The 25,826-nt window shown below is 47.0% G+C and overlaps 2 protein-coding genes and 2 long non-coding RNA genes across 7 annotated transcripts in view; 2 read left to right on the plus strand and 2 right to left on the minus strand.

Moving 5' to 3' along the window:
- Positions 1–959: 959 nt before the first annotated feature.
- RBP4 (retinol binding protein 4) lies at positions 960–9,384 on the minus strand. Of its 4 annotated transcripts, none has more exons than XM_084903764.1 (6): positions 9,167–9,384; positions 8,596–8,722; positions 8,354–8,490; positions 8,054–8,160; positions 3,251–3,463; positions 960–1,262 (listed from the first exon to the last, which is right to left on the minus strand). In XM_084903764.1, the coding sequence occupies exons 2-6, from the start codon at positions 8,704–8,706 to the stop codon at positions 1,225–1,227; spliced, it is 606 nt and encodes a 201-aa protein (XP_084759890.1). In that variant the 5' UTR covers positions 8,707–8,722; positions 9,167–9,384; the 3' UTR covers positions 960–1,224. The 4 variants fall into 4 exon arrangements, with proteins under 4 accessions (XP_084759890.1, XP_084759889.1, XP_084759887.1 ...); XM_084903763.1 differs by having other exon boundaries at positions 9,037–9,168; XM_084903761.1 differs by lacking the exon at positions 9,167–9,384 and adding an exon at positions 8,851–9,160.
- LOC311632380 lies at positions 3,470–5,959 on the plus strand. The gene is made up of 2 exons (XR_014796782.1): positions 3,470–3,885; positions 3,937–5,959. It is a non-coding gene; the product is annotated as an uncharacterized lncRNA (long non-coding RNA).
- A 1,844-nt stretch (positions 9,385–11,228) lies between the features above and the next one.
- Positions 11,229–25,826, plus strand: part of PDE6C (phosphodiesterase 6C) — a 42,209-nt gene continuing 27,611 nt past the window's right edge. Inside the window, exons 1-7 of the mRNA XM_084904362.1 lie at positions 11,229–15,635; positions 21,410–21,562; positions 21,662–21,751; positions 22,357–22,497; positions 23,769–23,843; positions 24,814–24,878; positions 24,982–25,048. Coding sequence (XP_084760488.1) covers positions 15,186–15,635; positions 21,410–21,562; positions 21,662–21,751; positions 22,357–22,497; positions 23,769–23,843; positions 24,814–24,878; positions 24,982–25,048 — 1,041 coding nt within the window. The 5' untranslated portion in view covers positions 11,229–15,185. The remainder of the gene's footprint in view (positions 15,636–21,409; positions 21,563–21,661; positions 21,752–22,356; positions 22,498–23,768; positions 23,844–24,813; positions 24,879–24,981; positions 25,049–25,826) is intronic.
- On the minus strand, positions 17,143–25,142 carry LOC311632625. Its single transcript, XR_014796815.1, has 3 exons — positions 24,237–25,142; positions 19,981–20,070; positions 17,143–17,524 (listed from the first exon to the last, which is right to left on the minus strand). It is a non-coding gene; the product is annotated as an uncharacterized lncRNA (long non-coding RNA).

A 25,826-nucleotide genomic window follows, 5' to 3' on the forward strand; every position in this document is an offset into this window, starting at 1 on the left:
CCTTGATATGCCAGCACCCAGGCAGCGCTCTCTGCACCCAGGGGAAAGAGGTGACCCTCCCCACCTGACACATTTCATAGCTGTCAGCCGGGCATGGCCCGTGTTTGCACAGTTCCCACGTGCTCTAATTGAATCCTCACTGCATCCCATCGGGCAGATGCTGTTTCCCCACATCTCAAAGAGAAAAGTGAGGCTCAGAAAAGCCATGTAACCAGCCCAAACCACACAGCTACTTTATGCCAGCACTGGATTTTGACTTAGAGACTCGGGTGCCAGAGCCTCCTGGGGGCTCCTGGGAAACGAGGGCAAATGGCTTTGCAGCAAATGCACAGTGATGTTCACAAGGACCGCTGATGGTGAGGGGTCCTGGTGTTCACCGCCGCCCACCACGCCCTTTCCTGCTGCTCCAGGTCCAGGTAGCGAGCACTGGGAGCTTCCCCCAGACCTGGCTTCCGAGGGCCCCAGGTTCCAATTCCCGCACGGAAGCCCAAGGCCTCCCCCTCCTCAACATGTCAGCCACATGTGAACTAAGGAGTGAGGTAAGTGCTGGAAACAGTGGAGGGCTGGGGATGTTTCCCGGAGCTGACCCAGACCCGTGCCTCTCACACACACCCAGGGGAGCGGGCCACACTGCCCCTTCCCTGGCCCTGGGCTGCCCGGGGCCTTGGGCTCCCTGGCCTGGCCTGGCCTGGCCCACACTCACTCACCTGCTGCTTTAGCCTCGGTGCCTTGGCCAGGCTGGCAGCCAGGGCCTTCCCGGCTTCATGGAGAACACCCGTTGCAGGAAGTTGGGAGAAGCCACTGTCCCTAATGGAGATTAGGCACCAGAATAGGCCAAGATCATAAAGAACCAGGGAGGCGAGAACACCTCCCAGGGTATAGAAGCGCATCCTATCCAACCATCTGCAGGATTCTCACTTTGACAACACGTGGACACAAATGAACACCCACATCATAGGAAACGGGAGACGTATGTTTTAATAATTCAGTCTAGAATCCTAAGCCTCAAATGACTCCCTAGAAACCCCCCCCCCCAAAAAAAAAACATACATCTGAATGCAAATGGATTCACTCATTCCCACATGTATTTTTATGTGTCCTGAAGGTTTTATGTTTCCTGAGGAAGCGGGTAGGAGAGAGGGCCAGACTAAACTACGATAAATAGAGTTGAAGGCTGAGTGAAAGTGGGAAGTTTTCAAACAAAACTTGACATCCTTGATGTTGCTACAAAAGGTTTCTTTCTGATTTGCCATCACAGTAACCTGAAATATAGAAAAACAAAGCCATCAGTGACAGAAAGATGGATCCAGAGTATAAGGCAGATTATGAATTATGGACCCATTCTTGTGAGGTTACTGTAAGATGGGGCTATAATTCATAATCATCTTCAAGGTTTTTTCTGCAACTCTTTGAATTTCTCTGGAAGCAATGAGATCTTCTGTATGAAATACTGTTCTTTTTTAAAATATATATTTATTGATTTCAGAGAGGAAGAGAGTGGGAGAGAGAGGGAGAGAAACATCAATGACGAGAATCATTGATTAGCTGCCTCCTGCATGCCCCCTATTGGAGATCAAGCCCATAGCCCAGGCATGTGTCCTTGACCGGAATCAAACCTGGGACCCTTAGTTCTATCCACTGAGCCAAACTAATTAGGGCTAAAATACTATTCTTTTTATTTGTCTTAAATTTGCCTCACTGCATTTCAAAGGGTTGGGGGGTGCACCCTCCTTTTCAGAAAGTGTGCCTGGTCGCAGCCACCCCACTAATAACTTCATAGAAAGTGCCCCAGGTCCTGTGCCGTGTATCGCCAGGTGGTGCCCCAGAGGGCTTCAGTGCCAAAACAAAACAAAAACACAACCTTTGTTTTGCATCCAACTCAGCTGTGTACTATACAGATCTTGGGCAACTTTTGTAATCTTTCTTAGCCTCTCATTTTCTCATCGGCTACATGAGATGTAGGCAAAGGGTTTGGCCTGGAGTCTGCCCATGGTGAAATCCTTGCCGAGACCACCCCAGGGTGAGACATCAAAATCTTACTGACTTATGTTTTTGGTCCAGGTTCATATTGTTTTGGTGAGTTTTGCTCAGCGAGTTGGAAGACTGACTGAGAAGTCCAGTTTTGTTCTCTGTTTCCTACGTTTTAACATTGCTGTAGTTGGATTCTGAAACCCAGTTTCCCGAGGGAGTAAGTGTCCATTCAAGTAGACAGCACTCTTTCCTCTAGAACCGTGGTTGGCAAACTGCGGCTTGCGAGCCACATGCGGCTCTTTGGACCATTGAGTGTGGCTCTTCTACAAAATACCACGGCCTGGACAAGTCTATGTTGAAGAAGTAGCATTAGAAGAAGTTTAAAAACTTCGGCTCTCAAAAGAAATTTCAATCATTGTACTGTTGATATTTGGCTCTGTTGACTAATGAGTTTTGCCGACCACTGCAGAATGTTCCTGGTTTTCAGGTCAATATCAGATGAGGATAGAATCTATATAAAGACCCAATTGTCATTCCAGGGAACATCCAAAAATACAAGGGAGGAAGATCAGCCAGTCAACTTGGTTTCATGTTAGAGAAAGAGCATTTGCTGAAATCACGTTGAACTTGCTGTGGTGATGTCTCTAAGCTTTTACACCGAAGATTTCACGGGGGCCACTGAGTCTCCAAATACTATTAATTCAGTCAAAACGGGTTCTGGGGCAGAGTATCCAGGGGCAAAACCATGTGACTACCGATTGGGCTAAATTGGCAGAGAAAAAGGAAGAGAGTCCCCTGCAGTTTTACTTAAGTGAAAGCACCAGGTTTTTGAGAAAAGGCTTTTGTCGGCTCCTTCCGCATCAGCCCTATGATGAGGCCACTGAAACACCTGATCAAGAAGAACCAAGACTGCCTTGGTCGGCTTGGCTCAGATGATAGAGCATCAGCCTGCGGACTGAAGGGTCCTGGGTTCGATTCTAGTCAAGGGCACATGCCCCAGGTTGCGTGCTCGATCCCCAGTAGGGGGCATGCAGGAGGCATCCAATCAGTGGTCCTTTCTCATCATTGATGTTTCTGTCTCTCTCTCCCTCTCCCTTCCTCTCTGAAAGCAATAAAAAAATATTTTTTAAAAAGAAGAAGAACCAAGACTTGTTCTCCCTGTTTCTTGTGAAGCCTTAGGATGAAACGCATCTCACTGGCAGGTGGGCCCCAAAACCTGCCCACCGAGCCCTCAGGGAGAGCTGGTTGCTGCCTGGCTCCTGCCCACCAGCCCACTCACCGTTGTGCATAATCAGCCTGTACTGCCTGCCCAGGCACAGCTCCTCCTGCCTCCGCCTCACGATCCTCTGCACTTCCGGGGGCAGGCCGTAGGGGTTGCGGGCAAACACGAAGGAGTAGCTGTCAGCGCAGGTGCCATCCAGGTTCAGGAGGCGGCAGGAGTACTGCAAGGCATAGGTGTCGTAGTCCGTGTCGATGATCCAATGGTCGTCGTCTGCAAGCCAGAAACCAGAGCCAATGCCTCACCCTCAGCTGGCGCAGCCCGCAAGGAAACTAACCCAAACCGAGAAGCCAGCGAATCCTGAAACTGGTTCCATTCTGTTAGGGGCAGGAGACCCCGGAGAATTCCGACAGCTTTTATAAAGCTGGGGAAGTGAGAAGGACGTTGTTCTCCTTTACAGATCAAATGTGTGAGTTGGGGGAACCTCATTCACTTCAATGATTGCCTCTCACCCTGATGATGAATGTGATGGCATCTTTTTAAAGAACAACTGAGACCGTGGGCCTATCCAAACCATGGAATAGACCTCCCTACTGTGTCTTCTCCATCAATCCCCCAACAACAGCTATGCCTTAGGGCTAATGTCTGATGGCCACCAACGTATGATATCTCAACATCAGGACATGATGCTCTTTGTGGATCCTATCATCCCCGACCCAAACTATCAAGCTAATCTTTCTCTTGAGATGGTCTCTGTCAGCTAGCTCCCAGTCATTCCAGTGACCTCGCTGCCCTCCTGCCTCTAGATCACCGGAGGAGGTCACTCTGCTGGCCTGGTTCATGGCTTTTCTGGCTCCCTCCTAATTCCTGTCTAGTAACACTGCCCACTTTTTCTGGCAGGCAAACGAGTAGTCTTTGCTTTGGGGGTTGCTGGGGGTGGGGGTGGAATGGGATTCATGATGCCTGCCATCTATTATCAGATATTCTTTTCAGAGCCTGTGCTTGTCAGAGCTCCTCTGATAGAGGGAGGGTTAAGTCAATGAAAAATTTAGGTATTTATTCCTAAGACTGGGATGTAAGCCACGAATAAGTGTAAGTGAAGGTAGGAAAAATGCCAAAGCCAACCAAGGCAGGATGGGAAATAAGAATGTATGTGAAGAATCTGCCACAGAAAAACAATACTCAAGTTTATCCAAATACCTTATATATGTGTGGTTTTTTTTTTTTTAAAGTGCCACATCTCTACTTAATTTAACATTCTCATTGACACAGCCATGAATAGGGCTTTCTGGGCACTTAATCATCGGTCATTGTGCAGACACTCCCCCCCCCCCGCCCCCCCCCTCCCCCCCGTTACTTTTTACATGAGCCAAAAAGTGCACACGATCACCCCCATTTGATAGATGGGGAGAGTGAGGCCCAGAGAAACGAAATAATTCACCGGGTATCCCAAAGAGCAGGGCAGGACCGGGTTTCAATCGGACTCTGGGGCCCACGTGGGAACACTCCACATGGTGTTGTCTCCAGGCAACAAGTAAATTGGGGGCAGAGGAAACAAGAATCATCAAGGCTCTGCATCTCCATCTCCTGTCAGGGTCATGAAGCTGGCGATCCTCTCTGCCCCGGGTCCTGCGCCGCACTGGAGGCTGCAGCGGTCAGGATTGCCCAGCCTTGGAGGGTGGAGGGAGATGGCTAACCCTGTCCTCAGTCACCTCCCGCGGTGCCTCTTGGCTCTGAGAATGCCAGCCAGCAGGAGTTCAGCCCCAACCCCGGCCCTGCAGGAGGCTACACAGCAGGGGGTGGAGGAGGCCCCTCTTCAGCTCACTCCAGGTCCCCCAGGAAGAGAGAGTCTCCCCCACACCTTCCAGGCTTAACCACTCAGAGAGTGTCAGGGGCCAGGAGGGGGTGCGCAGACACATGGTCCCGCAGGTGGGCCAGGAACAGAAGCCAAGGGGCCGCCTGCCGGGCCCCACCCTCACCACCAGCTCCCCTCACGGCTCTGGGCAGTCTGCCTTCTCTCCGAATGAAATCATTTCTTCCCTGGCTATGGGCCTCACTGTCTCTCAGTCACAGGCCCCCCAGCAGCCTGCCCCTCAGACACAGAAGTACTGTGCTTTGAAATAGGACCCGGATTCATGATCCAGGCAGCTATTAGCTCAGCGAATCTGCAGCTTAATTTTCCCCCAGAGTTGCTGCCAGAATGTGGATTCTAACAGAGGAACTAAGTAACTTTTAGGAAAAGCGGCTACCTTCTTGACTTTTATAAAAGGCCTAGCCTGGCTAGGCTCTTTTTTTGCTAAATAGTGCAGAGTTGAAGAATGTAAACTCTAACAATCCTTCCTGGACTCTCCCTCCCAAAACAAGAGATGAGCGGTCTGAGCCCTGCTAGAGTGAGCTCAGACCTCCCACCTCCTCACTGCCAGCTGCTCGGGTGGGTCCCTCTGAAGAGCCAGACAGTTCTGGATGGCAGCTATCCGCACACAGCAGAGCCAGAGAGAGTAGAGACAGCGGCCACATGGCTGCTACCACCCCAGGAAGTGGGGCTACACGGACTAGTTCAGAGGTTTTGATTGCCAGTCCAAAATCCAAAACAAAAAAAAGCCCTCAGTTAGAGGGAGCCAACTCTGGCTTCTTGTGGTGGGCCTGGAATGTGTCCCTCCGGCTCCCTACGCCTGTGTCCTGCAATCTCCTAAAGAGATGAGACGCTCCCTGCAGTTCTCAGGTTGAACCGTCCAGGTGAGCCAGCGGACGGTGGTGTGAAGCTAGTCCTGACTAATCACCTGAGGAGCCCAGCAGGCCTTGTCAAAGAGGAGTCTGAGGCCTGGGGACCGGGGATTGGCTGTGTGCCCTAGGCCAGTCACCTCTCTAACATGGGCTTTCTCTAATGTGTTCGTTGGGAAATGAGAGTCCTGAACCTGATGCTCTTTGTGGATCCTATCATCCCCGACCCAGACTATCAAGCTAATCTTTCATGACTGGGGAGAGAGCTAAGCAGTAATAACAACATACACGGAGAGAGAACCCATGTCACAGGCATGGTTCTAAGTGCTTTCTGCACAGTTAACTCATGGCCTCCCCATAATGCAACTCCATGAGGCAGGTGCTCCTAGTACAGGTGAGGAAACTGAGGCACAGAGAAGATCAGGAACGTTTCTAAGGTCCCACAAGGTAGGATGTGAACTCAGGCAATCTAACGTTAACTGTGTGCGTAGCCACTACACTGCACAGCTTCTTTTCTGAAACATCCCTAAGTAGGAATTTATCCTTACACCTTCCATAGTTACCTCAGTATCATAGCAAGCACTTTCAAGATTTCAATACTTTTTCTCTAAATGAAATCATAGATAGAATTTCAATCTACGAGTGGTAAAGGCAGAACTAACCTGGTTAGTTCTCAAGGGAGAGGAGGAGGCAGGAGGCAAAACCCTACCTGCTCATGGGGTCTTCTCTACCCTGCCCAAATGCTGCACCAACAGGACCCTAGTCCTCCAAAGAGTGCATCACGAAATCCCACAGAGAATTATGTGTTTATGCTCTTTAGAAAGCCATCTTGTACCCCCAGTACTGACTTCTGTAACGCGTTATCAGAAAAGTACATATTTCGTGCTATGTGATTCACCTTGGAAAGCCTTGCTTCATTGTTTGTAACAATTATGATTACTTCTAAGGATAAGAGCTTTTTACCCCTTGTAAAATAACAACGCCATCTGTACAGTGTCAATCAGTGCTGACGCTGCAATTAGATAAAACATGGGATTTCACCTAATATGCAACTTTAGAGGAAGTCAAGGTGCATGTGCCATGAGTAGAGTGATGGGCCACGTAAAGAATGCTTCTGCCCTGGACCACCAGCTAAGAGTCCCCTGAACAGCCCCCTGTGGCCCATCCCACAGGAGAGACCCAGACTTCGTAAAAACTGGTCTGTAAATTAGGAGCCCCTGCTGTTCAGGGCCACCTAATCCTGGCTCAGGAGCTGGAACCCGGTTCTGACACTGACTCGCACAAACGTGTATGACCCTGAGCGAAGCACTACGTTCTCTTGGCCTCACTTTATTCATCTGTTTCTTGAAACCTTTGTAGGGTTAACTATCTCTAAGATCCCATGATCCCCCCTGACATGCACAATCCCCTAAGTACCAAATAGACTTCAGATTTGAAATTTAGGAGAAACGGGGGGGGGGGGGGGGGGATTTAGAAAGAGCCTACAGATGTTTTGTTCTCATGATTGGGCCAAGTTTAAGATGCTCTTCTGAGTGTCCTCAATGCTCTCCCTCCTCCATCTGAGTTTTGGTGCTTGGGAGAAAGAGAAGAGGCCATTGCCACCAAGAGTGCTGTGCCTGGCTCAGAATCTCTGCATCATTAGACAGGGCACCAGGCGGGCAGTGGGCCAACACCGGGCGGGCAGTGGGCCAACCCTATGCACCATGCTCCCTGCATCCTTGGATGGGGGTCTCCCAGCCCCTGCTGGGGCCCCAAGTAGTCAAGCTGCCCCAGGGATTCAGCCCAAAGAGATAGAGGAAATGCAGAGCCAGGCTGAGTGGTGATGTGGGCTGGGTCTTGGGGTGGAAGGGGAGGGGCAAGCTTGGAGAAGGCTACACACCCTGGAATAGCGGCTGGACAGGAAAATATCAGGAGGAGGCCTCCCAAGCCCAAAGGTCCTTTGAACTTGGGCCAGGTTTTATGAGCTGGGGGCATGGGGAAGGTGGGCCAATCTCAGACCCCTAACCTCAGGCGGTGCCCAGGGTTCCTGCCACTCAGAGACCACGTTTTCCCCAAGGGCACCACCGGAGAAGACACCCAGAGATGTGGCCAGGCTGTGTCCCTCCTCGCCCCCAAGACAGTCCCACGGAGCTAATTACTCACTTCCTCTCTGGAGAAAGGACGCTACACCCCAGTACTTCATCTTGAACTTGGCAGGGTCCTCAGTGTCTGTGAAGGTGCCCACCATGTCTGCGCACACGTCCCAGTTACTGCAAAGGCCAAGGGGTTCCTGAGCCAGGCTGGGCAGAAGGAAGGCTTCCTCCCTCCATCCCTCCATCCCTCCATCCCTCCCTCCTTCCATCCCACCACCCCGGGGTGCTCCCTCCCCTCCCCTCAGGGCCTGGCGCCCAGCCCCGGGGACCCTGGGGCGCAGGGAGCTCTGCCACCCCAGAGCCCACTGACTTCAACAGGCGGACTCTGCCCTTGGCTGTGGCGCTCATCTGGCCGTTCTCGTCCACGGAGAACTCCGCGATGATGTTGTCCTGCAGGAAGAGGCCTTCGGGGTCCTTCTTGGCCATGGCATACCAGGTCCCGGCGAACTGCAAAGGGGATGCGCGCGGGGTTGGCGACGAGAGAGGCCAGTGAGGCTGGCCGCGGGGCTGGAGGGGGGGACTTGGTTCCGGGGCCACCGGGCCGGCACCTACCCGCGCCTTGTCGAAGTTCTCCTTCACTCGGAAGCTGCTCACCCGGCAGTCGCGCTCCGCCCGGGCGCTGCCCAGCGCGGCCAGCAGCACGAGCGCCCACACCCTCTCCATCGCGCCCAGGATCGCCCTGCGGGGGACGCGCGCCGTGAGCGCTGGACCGGGAGCCGCCCGGCCCGCCCGCACCGCCTCCTCCCCCGCTACTCTCACCCCCGCTGGTCCCCCGGTCCCCTCACCCCCACCCCGGGCGCCGCTCACCACCGGAGCCGCGCAGACCTGGCCGGGAGGGAGCCGGGCGCGCAGGGAGCCGGGAAGCGAGCGCGCCGCGGGGCCGCCGGCCGCTTTATAGCGCCGGGGGGAGGGGGTCGCGCTGTCGCAACCGCGCGGCGGGGAGGGGGCGGCGCGGGGCCAGCACTTGCACAACCTACCGGCGCCCTGACTCACCGGCGCCCGCGCTGGGGGGGGTCCCTTTGGCCCGCGCCTCCCTCCACCCCCCAATCCCCCGGGCTCGGTGGGGCGCCGCGCAGGGTGGCCTGGACGCAGCCACACTCTCCGGAGCCGGCTGGCCACTCACCGCGCGCCCGTGCCAGCGGCGGCCCGGGCTCTGGCCGGGGCCCAGGCGGCCTGGCGGGAAAGCCTGGCCTCCCGGCGAGGGGACCTTTGGGGATGCTGCCCGCCCTGCCGGCCTGGCTGTGCCAACCGGGCCCCTCCACCCTCTTAGGGCCAATTGTGAAGGGCTTGGGGAAGGATTTCAGCCAAGCCGTTTTTTGTTTTTTTTCTTTTCATTTTATAAAGGATGTATTTTACTCCCTTTCAGGAGACCGGTGGTGCCATGTGGGTCAATATTTGTTCTTTCGTTTCAACATCTTTTAGAAGCATTAAAACCCTTCCCTGTTAAATATTCTCCAGAAACGCAACCCTGGTCAGGACAGGAAATATTTCAGCAACCTCGGTGGTCGCCTACTTTGTGGCGCTTTTGCTCACACCGCTGTGAAACACACCTACCGATTGTTTATGAGACGGTTTTATGTCGAAGCCACAGTAGGGCTTTGTTTTGTTTCCAAAGCAGCTAAAGCAGTTGTCTGAGGGGTGGACAGAGCGGGGAGGTAAGCCCCATGACACACTCTAACGGTCAATTAAGTGACAACGGTGTGACCTGTTACGCTATTTTTGTCTGCGTGATGGCACAGCTTACCCGCCTTATTTTCCTCTTTCCGTTCAGACTCAACAGGTTCCTGTAATCTGATCAATGTAGCCCGAAGATTCATTCGGCTTCTGGCTGAATGAGAATTAGTGATCTGACTACGAAATACCCTTTTGTAACATTCCCTCCATACCAGGCTAGTGTGTCTCCAAGACCCAAATTGGAGAGAACCGGGATGAATGGGTACCATTTTGCTGACACAGACCAAGAGAGGGTTGGGGAAGAGAAGGTTGGCTGCCAAACACAGAAATAAGGAGTTGATGGTCCCGCAGGGGAAAGTATCGGGGTTACTGTTGAGGCCCCTGAAGAGGCACCTGTGTTTTCATCACCTTCCTGAGCCGGAAGCTGCCTTTTGGGATACTGACCTTTAACTGGTTATTAAGAGACAAAGACTCAGAAAGGAACCTCTGACTCTCCTTTCATGCCCGATAGACTGAGAAACACCTGCTCCAGGAAGAGAACCTTAGAACCCTGGATGTCTGTCGCCTTAGCCTAATGTGCATTAAGTGTGCTAAGTGGAAGTGCTTCTGCTAGCCAGACACCCCCTGTGTCCCAGTTTCTGAGTTGCTTCGGGGGGCTTGCATACCACCTGTGTTCCCTCTTCTTTAACTCCCTATAAATCGCCATTCTCCCTTTTGAAATCTTAGACCCCTATCCGCTTCTCCCCACCACTCCCCTCAACCTCCAACCTTTTCCTTTGTCCAAAATGTCATATATACCCAATGTTCCTTCATTGCCTTTGGTATTTTCATACTTATTTTAATGCCTTGCATGTATCAACGCTTTTATTTTCCCTTGTTAATCTATCTCTGTTAATGTGATTATTAGCTCACCTAGAAGAACTTAGAAGGTGGGAGGGAAGCTTTGTGAGTTTTTTTTTTTTAGCCCCTACTTTGTAATTCTTTGGAGATCTACCCACCTATGCTGCTTCCACTTTGCATCTTCCCCTCCACTCCTGCTCCCATTTGAATGGTGCCTGGGGAGAGCCAACGATGATGCTTTTATTCCTTACTGGCCTGGAGCTAGGAAAGTTCCATTTTTGGCCTGCTGGCTCACTAGAAGATCTTCTGATTAGGCCAGTTTTATCACAGGATGTATAATCCCAACGAGCTCAGATAACGTCTGCTCCAGAGCCACTCCTGCTGGGATCATGTGTGTGGCCACATGGGTGGTAGTATTTATGCACTTTGGGTGGGAATGGACTTGGGGCATCTCTCAATTAACTATGCAATGCTTAGATCCCCTCTGCCATTCCAGGTTCTCCCCCAACACCTCTAGTGATGGAGAGCTCTCCGCTTTGGACAGCTATTATTATGCTAGGAAAGTTCACCGAACACCTTAGCCCCTTCAGTCATTTCTCCCAGATCCTATCCTGATGGTCCTTACATGCACCGTATATTGAATAAATGTAGGGGATTTCAATGCATTTTCATAGTGGTTGTTTTTATAGCAACACGTTTTCATTTATTTGTTAGATGCTTAAAGGTCAGTGTGTGTAAATGTTCCTCCTCCTACTCAAGCTCTCTCTTAATGCTGAATCAATGAATCTGTTGTCCCAGACACCAGCAAAGAAAACAGTTTATTTTGGCATCCCCTCTTGAATTTCTTCATGACCACAGCACGTGAATACAGGTCAACAGGTCAACTGATGTTTTTAACTTTAGTGCTTTGAAATTCATCTATGTGAAATACAATTTCAATATGCATATATAAATATAATATCAATAGGAAACATGTTCACAGCAATTACTTCTGTGTGATAGGATTACTAGAGGCATATAAAGGTGGTTTGTTGTTGGTGTTTTTTTTGTTGTTGTTGTTTTTTGCTCTTTTTGTAGTTTCCAAATTTTCCTACAGTGAGAATGTTTAATGAGAATATAAAACAGATATTCTCTTTGCAAACAGTTTTTTTCTAGATGGAAAATTTTGTTTTATTTAATATACACAAAAATTCATTTTCTTTCCTGTCCTGGAGTGACAGACTATGTTTCGTTCACCTTGGTATCCCCACCAGCTTTGCCATGGGAGTCATCAAAAGACTTGCGCATAGTAAGTGTTCAATCAATAAATATTGATTGTATTAAAATTAATCATATTAGGTAAGCCTCTTAAAACATTTATTTAAAAACCGTGGTCAGCAGTCATTCTTTTTAAATATATAATTTCTCAGGATTTAGCTCTTGTAGCATAGGTGGCTAACCATTCTTCTATCAACAAAAAATTTGTACTCTCCTTCCATCATGTACACTTTTGGGGAAGAGGCTGATTGGACAAAGGGCACCTCCCCACTTTCTACATCTCTATGAGGCCATAGGCCTAAGTTTTGGTCGGTAGAAGGTAGACTGAGGTAGACTCTGCAGACAGGTCTCATGAAAGCTGCCCACCCAATTTTCCTGGTTCTCTCTCCTTCCTCACCTGGCCACTGGTGGAGCCTCCATCAGCCTGGGACTCTCAGCAATGATTAACTTGGTGTGAATGAAAAAGAAACTCTCATCGGATTAAGCTGCTGAACTTTGGGGGTTACCTGTAGTAACAGATTTAGTGTTGCCTTAACTAATCATCAGCAAATAAACCACTAACTCCTAAGAAGTACTGAAAAATGTTTTACCGTAATTGAAAGATCTGATGCAAGAAAAGTATGCGCTTACCCTTATAAAAATTAAGCATTTCCAACCAGCTCCCTTTTGTACATTTATTTGTTAGACATTTACATCCATATCCTGACAGAGAGATAAGGAAAAATAGAAACAAAAAAAAAAATGGGTAGCATTTATCTTCTGACTGCATTCAAAAGATGACAAAATCATTGATGAGAAAATAAAGATTATTCAACCAACATGTTCAGGCACAAAGATTCAAACTAATTTTTTCAAAAAGGTTTTTTTTTTTTTTTTTTTTTTAGTGTGACAAAGCTGTCATGAAGTTTAATTAATTTAGTTAATCGATTAATAACCTCTGAGATGCCTGGTCATATCCTTCAATTAGGTGCAGGCAGAGACTATCAAGAGCAAAAGGGCAAGGTGAAAGGGCCCTCTGGAGTTAGCTGCCAGGATGTGCTGACATGCTTGCTCATATCAGAGAATAAAGACCATGTGGGTGGTCTTTTTCCATTGCTGGTGGGAGTTTAAGTATTTACAATATCTTGAGAGAAAGACTTTTCTGAGACTCACATGGGAGGATGAGTGATTTTTATCTGAATGGAATTACATCCTTGGGTTTCCAAAGTCCGGTTTCCTTTCATCCAGTCCTGGAAAACATGTAGCTGGGGATTCAACAGAGCTAAAAGTAAAGCCAGCATCCAAAGTTTCCTTCCTGTGATGGAGTTGGGTCCAGTATAGCACTAGGCTAGTTGCAGTCCCTTAGTCCATTGTGTGGGGTTCACATGGCTCCCAGCAAATTCAGGGGAGCCTGGAGAGCACACCCCTTGCAATAAGGACACAAGTGAGCAAGAGAGTGGACTTCTTTGTTTAGGAGATTAAATATCTTAAATTTTCCTGCGTTGGCAGTGGCCACATTTACTGGGACCAATGACCTGTTCTCAGGTGGGACTGACAGGCAAATATATTCCCTATTTCATCCAAACTTTACTGTAGCTTCCTGGCAAAGATGCACGTATGGCATGCCCATAATATTTGGCCTTCCCTTTGCTTCTTTCCAGTTATTAAAATAACTCGGTTTATTACAATTTTGGCTATTCTGTAAGCATTACTTCCTATAGAAATAGTTAACCACAGTGGAAAATTTTAGCAGTTTTGGTATTAAATATTATGTGTGTTCATTAATATAGTATACTACTGAAAAGTGTAAACTTGTTAAGCAGGAAGTTTAAGGAAGTTAAACCATTCTTTGGTATATCTGTAGGCTTTTAAAAAAGAGTTCCTGGGGGTTTTATTTAACTCTTGTGTTGGTGTTTGACATTTTATGATCTCTGTCTAGATTTTAAATTTCTTAGAGGAAAGGTCTTTGTATAATCCCCTGTAAGCAGCTAGTCTGATGTGCTGTACAGCTCCTGGGTACACTCTTTAATTTAATCCTATTTAAACTGGTAGTTGGGGTCAGGTCACTATCACTTACTAGCTGTGAGACCTTGAGCAAGTTAATTAATTTCTCTGTGCTTCAGTTTCTCACAAGTAGCAGGTGTATTTCTGTTCAAGAGAGTATGTAATACAAAGTTTGCAGCTTAATTGAAATACTTAAGAGATCTCGAGTAAAGTTGAAATCAGCATTTAAATATTTAAGGAAAATTGGTCCATGAAACGGGTAGTTTGACTTATGAGTTGCATAATAGTGTTTTAATATTTGGGAAAATGTGCTTAATCAATGTAAAAGCTTAATAAATTGAACATTAAACAAAACTAAGTAGTGGTAAGTGTACTTTCCAGGTCAGAAGTCCCTGAGACATTAAAGATCCTAGCAACAGACAAGGCAAATTTTATCCAGTACATTTAACAGGTTGTACCTTAGAGCAAAAATGTATGCGGTCTGGCTATTACTATTGAAAAAAAAATCCAGCTAATATGCTTAGCAGGAAAACCCAGTTAGCAGCTGCATGGATTGCTTTTTGTGATTATGTCTCTTGATAAGGATTATTATTTACGTTGTGGCCTGATGAAGCTTGGATCACAGACTAATGTTTTGCCACATTCACCTCTCTAGTAATAAGCCCAAGATTAGCTCCTTTAAAACACTTCCTAGATCCCGCTTTCTCAAGTGAGGGCAATGAGAGGTGAGGGTTTTAGAGAGAAAAAAAGTAGGCCATGCAACCTGGATAATCAAAAAACTTTTAAGAAGAGAGAAAATTAATATTCCATTCTATCTTGGGTTGATGTTAAACCCTTCTATCTCCCCCAGTGTTCATTCAAGTTGCTATATAAACAGACACACCTGAGGTTGTTTTCACTTTATATCACTGTATTGAAAGAATGATTCCAGTTGTCAATTTATGCTAGTGGATATGTTCATGGATATGTTGATGATGCTTCCTAGCTGCATGACGATTCCACTAAATGCAGAATCAGCATGTGCAGCTGTATTTCTGAAACGGTTACTTCAACGTGCCGCCTGCCGTCTGATCTAAGATGCTCTGAGGATTCTCCAAGGGCTTACACACACTAAGGATGCTTAGGGATTTGTGTCCTGAAGAACTCGGTAATCCTGTGCTTCCTGAGTCCCAGTCTAAGCCAGGACCTTCTGTCACATCACAAGAGTTACAGGCAGTTGGGAAGCTCTGCTCAGCAACCATTCTGCTTGACCTTTGGGGTTCAGGGAGACGCCACTTAGGATCCACGCGGGCACCTTGACCAGGATGTAGTTCCTTCTCAGCCCTCGGCCCCAGGTGGTGCTCGGAGGGTCTTCCTTCCTGAACAGCTGCAGGAAGGCCGGCCTCGCCATGGGGGAGGTCAGCCAGGAGGCCGTGGAGAGCTACCTGGAGGACCACCCAGCGTTTGCCCAGGAGTACTTCCACAAGAAGCTGCAGGCAGGGGCGCTGGGAGAAGCCTCCGAGCCCTGCGAGGGGCTGTCCACCGAGGAGGAGGCGGCCCTGTGCCTGGAGCTGCTCCCGGCCATGCGGGAGGAAGCGGGCAGCGCCGAACCGGCGGTGCACTTGGCCCTGCAGAGGCTGGCGCGGCTGCTGGGGGCGGACCGCTGCAGCCTGTTCCTGTGCCGGGCCCGCAACGGCTCCCCCGAGGTGGCCTCCCGGCTGCTGGACGTCACCCCGACATCCACGTTTGAGGACAACCTGGTGGTCCCTGACAGAGAAGTGGTGTTTCCATTGGACATCGGGATAGTGGGGTGGGTTGCTCACTCGAAGAAAGCCCTTAATGTCCCAGATGTAACAAAGGTAGGTGGCCTTGGGGCGGTGGGGCGGAGATGAGGACGTGGCGGGGTCCTGGAGGGACAATGGGAAAGGGAGCTGAGGCTCGGTGTGGAGGTGGGGGGCCCTCCTGATGCCATGGTTTGGCTCTAACCTGGGGAGTGGGGGCAGCAGAGAAGAGAAGTACCCAGGTTCAGGGCTGCCAGATTTAGCAAATAAAAAACACCAGAGGCATAGTTCAATCTGAATTTCAGATAATGAAGAAATAATTTCTTAGTGTAAAGTTGGCAGCTTACCTGGGCGGGTAAGGCTCACACCTTCGCTTACACCTCCGTGCCCTGGGCTCCTCCTCCTAACACCACCCGGCAGGCTGCCCCTGGGAGCGCAGCCAGCAGCCAGATGCCAAGGCTCCTGAGCCGCTCCCCCGGGCCTCTCACCCACAGCGCACACGGCTCTGGGATGGATTGGCTCCTAAATGGACTCTTTCACCTAGAGCCCAAATGTGCAGAAAGAAAATTAATCCCGTCGGAAAGTTCAGGTTTAGATCATTAAAAATGTGAATGTTGGTGATGGTTAAGAGCCATTGGCCATCCCAACCCCCCCATAACGCAGATCTGTATCAAGAATGAATTCCCATCTGGTAACTGGGACCTTTGGACCCTCCTGAGACCAATGTTGCACAAATGGTTATCTCCTTTTAAACACATCACATTTAACTACTCCTGGCTGCTTTTAGGAAAATTCTAAAATACAAATAAAAGGGAGGAAATGCAAATCACCCATAATCCCTCCACTCTTCAAGAGCCGTAGGCAACAGCCTGGAGTGGAGAAACTTTTTCTACGCGTGCCCCATTATTTTGATTTGCTGTTAATGAGAGGAGAGAGGAGGATTGTGCTGTCAGGGAGTCCACTGGGAGCCGCCCCCACAGGTTTTCTGCTTGGAGGCCTGTGCAGGGGGCAGTGCAGGCCAGAGGATAAGCTCCCTCTTGCTTCCCAAAGCTGATTACGGGGAGAAGGGGGGCACCGATCCAGAAGTCGTGAGTGGTCAAATATTAGCAACACTCAGCAAACAACCACAGGACAGCTCTCAGGGGCAAGGGTTGCCGCTGAACACATTAGTCCTCAGTCCTTCCCCATCCCACCCTTCAGGGCACTGAGGCTGCTTCCAGTAGGCGAGAGGCCCACTGCAGCTGCTCTGAGTGACCCAAGCGAGCTGTGCCCTACGGCAAAGTGGCCGGGACACCGGGAAGGCTGTCCCCACACCCCTGAGTTTTTCTCAGGGAAGTGTGCTTTTGGCCAGTCTCCAGCTGAGCCCATCTCCTAAATTACTAGGACATCAAACTTAAGAAAGGGACAAGCAAGATTTGTTTTTCTTTCTAAGGAGAGTTGGATAAAATGACTTCTGCTGTAATATTTTACTAATGGGCCCCATTCTCCTTATTGAGGGGAAATGGTAGAATGGAGCAGCTGTCAGTTAGCCTTGGTCTATTGCTGTCCATGGTGAGCATCCAGCGTGGACTGGGCAGTTCATGTGGGGTGGGTGTGCCATGTCTCTCTGACCCCCTTTTCCCGAGGGCCTCTGCCTGTTACGGGTGGGACAGAGGTGTATGTGTTGAAGACAGACATCCTCCTGAGCTCAGAAGAGAGACAAAGGCCGCATTTAGTCTCCATTTTTATTTATGTTTCCAAGAGCGGTGCTTTTCAGCTTTAGATGCACATTAAATCAAATTGGGAGTTTAAAAATACTGATGACTTTAGACTCTCAGTTGATCAATTGCATAGACTCTGAGGGGCTGGCATTTGTAATTATCAATCTGTACTTGTAATCCCTTTATTTTTCTCACCCAGTCCCTGCCCCTGGCAGCCAGCAGTCCGTGCTCTGCAGGTTCACCACATTTCCATCACTGTGGCAAAATCTGCAAAGAGAAAGGTGATAGAAACGGATGCTTTAAATGAAATTTCTATTAATTCTTTACCTTTTCCTTGCACTTGGCAAATTATAAAGATTTTCCCATTCTCAGTCTTGCTTGATTCTGGCAAAGACCCTGCGGGGAAGGCATATCTATTTTTCCTTCTTGTCTATGGAAGGCTCTTCTCAAGGTCAGTGAGGCAGGATGTGGTGGGCCTGGGACCAGAACCCAGGCCTTCCGGGGCCTCCATCGTTTACTGCACCGCTGGCCACACACAGCTCTTGGGGCTGGCAGTGTGGGCACAGGGGAGGGGAGGTCTTCTCACACCCAGACAAAGGCAGAACTGGATGCTGTCAAACCTGGGGCGCCACAAAGGTTGCAATAGGGAAGCCACATGGTGTAAGGTGACAGCTTTGATATCAGACAGATCTGGGTGTACATCCAGGTCTGAGATGAGGAATGGTGTGATGGATTGTTTCTGCACCTGAGAAATGTAATAATCAAATACATTGATTAAATGGACATGAGGTGCCTGGTCCTTTTTTTTTTTTTTTTTTTTTTTTTTTAATATTTTTGTCTTTATTGTTGAGAATATTGCAGATATTCCCATTTCCTCTCAATGCCCCCACTTGGTTGTGCTCCACTCCAGGCCTTCACCATACTATTGTCTGTGTCGGTGGGCTATGCATACAAGTGCCTGGTTCTTGGTAGGTGCTCAATAAATGATCGTTTATGCCAAAGGGGGTTGGGGGCTGGGGGTGGGTAGACAAAACTGGGTCAGTGGTTATTGCCTGTTTTTAAAATAAGTTAAAGTCAGGAAAACTTAGAATAACAGGAAACGGAGGGATATTCTTCTCCAGTTAATAACTTGTTTTTCTATTGGGAAAGCTGCTGATTAATTCTATGGATAGGTGCTTCTCATCCTGACCGTGGTTAAAAGAAAGCCATGGAGAAACCCTAAGTTTTCAATGATTAACATGGAGTTTATGGCCCCTCTCTTTCTTCCCTTTTCTCTTTCTGACTCCTAATCTCCAGGGATAATGGTATCTAGTCAGAATTTAATAATGCCGTGATCCAGGTGGGCTGCTGTTTTAAACAGTGTTCTCAGTGGCTGCTTTTTGAAGGACCATCAAGGGGAGTTTGTGGCTGAGAAATACAGAAATGACCCAAACAAACTTCAGTGAGGATTGTTTGAGCTGGTGAAAATAAAAAAGTAGAAAGCCTCATTAATACTACCCTGTACTTGGATGGGTGATTTCATCCAGGACTTTCAGATACAATAATAAGCAAGCATTCTACTTTCAAACGCATAAGCCATTTTCTCAAAAACAGCCGAATGAACTTGAGAGCATTTCCATGTGTGTAGAATCTAGAGCAAACTAGCAGCAAGCATTGAAGTTGCAGAGTGGAGTGTCCACCAGGAGATGCTGACTGAACTCCATTGTGCATGTTTCTGGCATTTAGATTATCCCTCTAGTGCCCAGGGTTGGTGTGTGAGTGAAGGTGATCATGCTCTGTAATGGGTAACAGGAGGAAATCGGAATATAAGCTGGCCTGAGCAAGCAGCACAGTAAGAGAAAGAGCCTGAGAGTGAAGATGCCACCGGAGCAGAGAGGAGTACCAGATGAAGTAGTTAGGAAAGAAATGTGGCTCTTGATGGCATGGGGCAGTGTTGGCCCTCAGAAGGAGGTGTGGTCTTCCATCAGTGAAATCATTTAACTTCTTTACTGATTAGAACTGGTTAGAAAAAAACTAGAACTAAAAAAAAAAAAAAATTGTAATTGTAAAAGATAGCTATTTTTCATCCAGGGAGACCCAAAAAGTTTCAAGTTTCTCCTCCTGGTATATTTTGGATACCCACTATGTGTCAGACACCTCACATTTTCTTTGTAAAGGGTCGCATTCCTAGGGATGCTCCACAGGAGTGATTCACCCACTGAAAGTGCAGGTTCCTGGAGAAGACAGCTCCCCTTTAGGGGATTAGGGTTGATGGGTCTGCTGTGAGGTCTGCAAGTCTGCGTTTATCTGGGGCACAGGCAGGGACTCCTGCTCTGAGCTGAGACGTGAGCTCTGTTGACCAAGCAGCCCATGTTCCCCGGTGGAAGTTCCAGTCCAGAAGTTACACACCAGTGGACTCTCACCTTTTTACTTTGGGAAACAGGTCAGAGTCCAGCCTCCAAGGTTGTGCTGCTCTTAGAAGCACCGTCAACATTAGGAAAGGAAAATAATACAACTTGTGAGAGCAACACCACGTTCATTTTAACCAAGGATTCTCAGAGTTAGGCTGTAAGTTCAGTTCTAATCGAAGAAGCCTCGGGTTCAAAGAGAAGCTAGTCAGGACCAGGGAAGGCTGGGTCTATCCTCAAGCAGAGTCATAGTCCTCTGACTTAGAACCAATAAGACAACCACCATCCTAGACCTTCTTCTCAAGCCCTTTCATTTGTGCTCCTCCCCGAACTCACCTCTCTGCTCTCGCCATAGTGAGTGTATTAGAATCAACTCTTGCATCTACCACGTGTGACTTGTATCTGGGAAGATCTACTTCCTCTTTTCTAAAGAGAGAGAGAAAAAAGTATGTGAATGAAAGACATTAGCCTGGTAGAACAATAGCAACTGATAGGGATCTGGTGTTGATAAGAGGGTGGTTCTCTCACACAGACCAACGGTGGAAGTAAGAATTCCAATCTTTTATAAAAGTAATCTGTGTCGATAAAAACTGCATACACCTGGTGACCCAAAAGGGATTTCCACTTTGGAAAACACATCACGTAAACATTAAAAAAAGCAAGAATGCTCAGTGCAGCATTGTTTGCAGTGGAGAAAACTACAAACAGAATGAACCAGGAGAGGCTGGTTGAGTGGATCATGGAGCTTCCCCACTGTCGAGTAATGTGCAAGGATCTAGGATGTAAATTTGCACCCATATGCACTGGTCTGGAGGGATGTCCATCACATATTGTGATATGATGAAAGTATTGTGTGAAATGAGAAAGGAATTTTTTATTTAAACACACACACACACACACACGCACACACGCACACACACACACACGCACACACACACACACAGAAAAGAGCTCTAGCCTGCCTAGCTCCATGGTTAGAATGTTGGCCTGCACACCAGAGGGTCACGGATTCAATTCAAGGTCAAGGGCATGTTCCTGGGTTGCAGATTCAATCCCTGTCCCCAGTAGGGGCGTGTGTGGGAGACAACCAATCTATGTGTCTCCCTCATATACATGTTTCTCTCTCTCTCCTCTCTCTCTCCCCATTCCACTCTCACTAAAAATCAGTGGGGAAAATATCCTCACTCCTTAGGTGAGGATTAAAATAACACAAAAAAACAGAAAAGTCTTTGTCAAAGCATAGAGCAAGGCATAGAAGGAGACATATCAAGCAGTTAACACTGATTTCCGGGTAGGCAAGATTAGAAGTTTGGGGAAATACTAAGTTTTTCTTTAGTTTATGATGTACTGATTCTCTGGTTTCAACTGCACATTTTACTTTTGTGAGTTCTGTGAAAGGCACCTGTAACTCCAGCTGTGCTCTCCTTCCCGCCACACTTTCTGTTCACTGTAACCCTCGGTCTTTCCCTTCCTTCCTCTCAGCATCTTCTTTCCACTTGGCCATGACATCACCTCTTTTCTCCTGGACCAACCTCAGCCTAACCTGGATAGGCTACAGCTCAGCTGGAAAACGCTCCCTCTGAAACGGGCAAATTCATTCTATGCAATCACGGGGGGGGGGGGGGGGGTGGTTTGCTCAGGACCATTGCTCTGGGGCCCCGGATATCTGTCAATAGAATTTGGACTAGACAGAGGATCTGCTGCCATTTCTAGATCCACACTCCATGGTTCTGTGCTGGTTGGCAAATGTGTGTGTGTTTTTCAGAACAGCCATTTTTCTGACTTCATGGACAAACAAACCGGGTATGTCACTAGGAACCTGCTGGCAACCCCGATCGTGATGGGCAAGGAGGTTCTGGCTGTGGTTATGGCAGTTAACAAAGTAAATGCATCTGAATTCTCCAAGCAGGATGAAGAGGTAATGCTAAGCCTGAGTCAGAGGCTCAGGAAATGTATTTGTTATAGGTCTGAGAGAAAGATGTCACACCTAATTGGCTTTTTCCTCTGCTGTCTGTAGGTCTTTTCCAAATACCTCACCTTTGTTTCCATCATCCTAAAGCTTCATCACACCCACTACTTGTACAGCGTTGAATCCCGAAGAAGCCAGGTAAAGGGAAGGTGACTAATCACTCATGCTGACTTGTTTTGACAAAGGGACCAGGAGGCAACAAGCCCAAACCCTTCCTTTCTCCTGTGGGGGTTTAGCCCACATGGAGCAGACCCCCAAACTTCAGTCTCAGGTGTCTTCTCAAGGTCTGCCCTGGCTTTCCATTCCCACCTGCCTGCCCTTCCTTCTGTAGGTACACTGGCTTCCTTTCTTCAGACTTCATCCAAGGTAGCCCCGACTTCTTCATCTATGAGATGGCAGTGATAATTGTAGTACACAGGAGCCAGTGGGCGACCAATACTGCACTCTGCCTAGGGACTGTCTCTGCATCCAATTTTAGATGACCTCCCCTTCGAAGCCAAAACACTTGGACACAGGGACCAATCACAGTTTTTCCTCTTTCATAGGCCCCACAGCCTTGCAAAGCGCTACTCATTATCCCACACAATCAGTATTTTGTCAGATGTGGACATGTTCAAAACATGGAATTGCATTGTCTAGTAGTGATATGGATTCATTTTATATGATGCAGCGCATGGCTAAAGCTCTATATTTTCATAGTGTATTTTTTTTCCTAACTGTTTCTTTTTAATATCTACTTCCAGATCCTTATGTGGTCAGCCAATAAAGTATTTGAAGAGCTCACAGATGTTGAGCGGCAGTTTCACAAAGTGCTCTACACAGTCCGGACATATCTGCACTGTGAGCGGTACTCCATTGGACTGCTGGACATGACCAAGGAGAAGGTCCTCTCTGTGCCACACATTTTTGCCTTGCTTAAAAATCACCCATAAAACATTTATCACACTAAATGTGGTTCATTTAGAAGTGGATAGCTATGTGAGTTATCATTATGATAGTTCACAAGAACTAGTGCCAAGAAAGTAAGGTACAGAGGTAAAAAGTGAGCATTTTGGAGCAAAATAGATCTAGGCTTGAATCTTGGCCTATTTTCTAGATGTCTGTGTCGTCAATGAGTCTTTTGTAAAAAATAAATATGAATTAAAAGACTTTCTTATTTAAGAGGAATTTTAGGCTTATAGAAAAAATGAGCAGAAAGTTCAGCTAGTTCCCATATTACCTGCCTCTCCTATTATAACATCTTGCATTCATGTGGTGCATTTGTTACAGTTGATGAATCAATTTTGATAAGTTATTATTAACTAAAGTCCACAGTTTACATTCAGGTTTACTCTTTGTGTTGTACAGTTTACGGGTTTGGACAAATGCATAATGTCATATATATCTGCCATTACAGTATCATACAGAATAGTTTACCTAAAAATCCTGTGCTTCTCCTATTTATCTCTCCCTTCCCAAAGTCTCTGGCAACCTCTGATTTTTTTTTTTTTTTACTGCCTCTATAATTTTGCTTTTTCCATAATGCCATATGGTTAGAATTATACAGTATGTAGCTTTTCCAGATTGGGTTATTTTCCTTAATAATAAACACAAGTTTCCTCCGTGTCTTTTCAGGGCTCGATAGCTCATTTTTTTTTAATGCTGAATAATATTCCATTGTCTGGATGCACCATAGTTATTCATTCACCTACTGAAGGACATGTTGGTTGCTTCCAAATGTTGGCTATTATAAATAAAATACAGATCTTTTTGCAGACATACATTTTCCATTCCTTTGGGTAAATACCAAGGAGGGTTATTTCTGGATCACATGGTAAGACTATACTTAGCTTTGTGAGAAACTGCTAGATTTAATATTCCATAAAAGAGTTGCTCTTTAAGAGTTACTTTTAACTAGGCATCAGAATAGATGCTTTGTATGTATTACTCACTTAATCCTCACAATGACTCCGTAGTATGAATTCTATTATCGTCCCCATTTACTGATGAAAAAAGTTAAGAGACTTGTTCACAATCACACGTTCCTAATCACACAGACGTTTTTTAGAGCTAAAATTCCAGAATTATAAATTAACATAAAATATGCAAACACATGAAAGATATGGTAGGTCATGGAACAGTTTGTATAATAATGTTTAAATATAACTGTCTCCAGGAATTCTACGATGAATGGCCAGTCAAGCTTGGAGAAGTCGAGCCTTATAAAGGTCCAAAGACACCAGATGGCAGAGTAAGTGCCAGCTTCCTTGGTGATATCCATACATGGTGCAAGGTGCTAAAACCAGAGGCAGCCACCCATAGTGGAAAGAGCATGAGGCCCAGAAGGCCTGGGTTCTAATCCTGTAACTCTCTGTGGGACCTTGGAGTAATAGAAAGAGTACAACACAAGGAGTTTGAGGTTCCAGCCCCAGCTCTGGCCCCACGCCAGCTGGGTGGCCTGGGGCTTAACTCCATTGCTTAACTTCTCAGTTTCCTTTTCCATAAGCCAAGGCTTGGGACCACCAGTTCTCCACAGGGAGGGACACATCAGAGCTACGTGCACAGCTTTGGAAACGCACTGTTCCCAGGTCCTTCTTCTGACATTGAATCTCTAAGGAAGGGTTGGGTTAGATTTATTCCTCACCCTCAACTGCAAGCTTCAAAGGGCAGGAACTGTGGTTTGCCACTGTATCCCCAGCACACAGGAAAGGCATGGTGATGGGTCACAACGTGTCCAGGCCTCAGGTTCTTCTCTGTCCAAAGAACTAGTGAGCTAGTCATCAACATAGCCACCGAATCCTGTTTCCAAGGCAGATGTCCAGATGAGCCAGTGCCGGAGCGGGTGAGCGCTCACCGCCAGCTGGGAAGGACAAACATTGACTGAGGTTGAGAAATGACAGGATTTGTTCCAATGAAGTTATCAGTCAGATCTTTCTGGACAATAGAAGGGGTTAGTTAAAGGAAAAACAAGTTTCCCCTAAAAATAGTTGGGGTGAATTCAACTTTGTAATTTTCATTAAATAGGATTGCTCATGTAGATAATTGGCCAATGATGTTTCTAGTTTTATTACAAGCTTGTCATCAGGACACCAGCAGTTTGTGATTTTATGCTATGCCAAGAAACATGGTTGGGAAATAAGGTACTATTCATGCAAGTTCATCAATGAAAAGCACTTATTGGTAAATAAGATTTTTCTCATAATTTCTCTCTCTCCTCTTAGGAAATCATCTTTTATAAAATCATTGACTACATTTTGCACGGGAAGGAAGAGATCAAAGTGATTCCGTGAGTATTATCACAAAGCAGCTGTAGGAGTTGCCATTTTATTTTGGTACACAGTGCACTTCTCAGTGTAACAGTGATTTTCTTTCTTCCGATCTTCCTCAAGGACACCTCCCGCAGACCACTGGACTCTCGTTAGTGGATTGCCAACATATGTCGCTGAAAATGGATTTGTAAGTTATTGAACAAAATTAAATAATGTTGGATGGAACTCTTATTAACTAAGGGTTGCAAACAAATATGAAAGCCAGAATATAGCAGGGAAAGGTGAGGTGGCCACTTCCTTTGGCATAGGACATCGGTGAGAGCAACCTTGGCAGTTGAATGTATGTTAACTAGAGACTCCCAAACTCTAAGAGAAAATATTTTTTTCAGCAGGAGAAAAACTGATCCATTCCCCAGCCTATTTTTTTTCATTTCCATATATGTTTTTTCATATTTACCTTGTCACAAAAAGGATTTAAGTTTCAACAACCAAATAAAGCAATATAACACAAAATAGAAATAGGTGAAAAAGAAAAAACAACAACAACAACAAAAAAAAAAAAACCAACAGCAGGATGTAAATTAGAGCCAGAACTAAAGATAATAATGATTTGCTAAACAATGTCCTCCAGATTAATAAAATTAGGCTGCACATTTGCTCTTAGCTTTCCAGTTAAATAGGAAAAGTGATCAGGTACAGAATTTACAGTGTTCCTATGATAGAATCAGGTTGTTTAGAATAAAACACATTATATTCTGATACAAAGACTAGAAAAACATGTTTTCCTTGCTGTCCCCATGAATACCATGTTTTTGATGCTTTCAACTTTTCTTTATGTTTGCATTTTTTCTTTCTTCCCCCTTCAGATCCAAGTTCCTAAAATATATGTGCAGCATTTATTTGCATATTTGTTTTTTCTTTAGTGTTGCCCTTGTACTTTTTGCAGTGATCATTCATCTAGTTGC

Source organism: Pipistrellus hanaki (assembly GCF_964339955.1).
Source record: "Pipistrellus hanaki genome assembly, chromosome: 14".
Classification (NCBI taxonomy): domain Eukaryota; kingdom Metazoa; phylum Chordata; class Mammalia; order Chiroptera; family Vespertilionidae; genus Pipistrellus; species Pipistrellus hanaki.

Bases quoted from the DNA above. Each gene is read 5' to 3' on its own strand.
- RBP4 (XM_084903764.1), bottom strand. From the start codon at position 8,706: ATGGAGAGGGTGTGGGCGCTCGTGCTGCTGGCCGCGCTGGGCAGCGCC. The intron at 8,491-8,595 runs GTAGGTGCCGGC...TCCCCTTTGCAG, and splicing joins AGAACTTCGACAAGGCGCGG to TTCGCCGGGACCTGGTATGC. The intron at 8,161-8,353 runs GTCAGTGGGCTC...TGGCCTTTGCAG, and splicing joins GGCAGAGTCCGCCTGTTGAA to TAACTGGGACGTGTGCGCAG.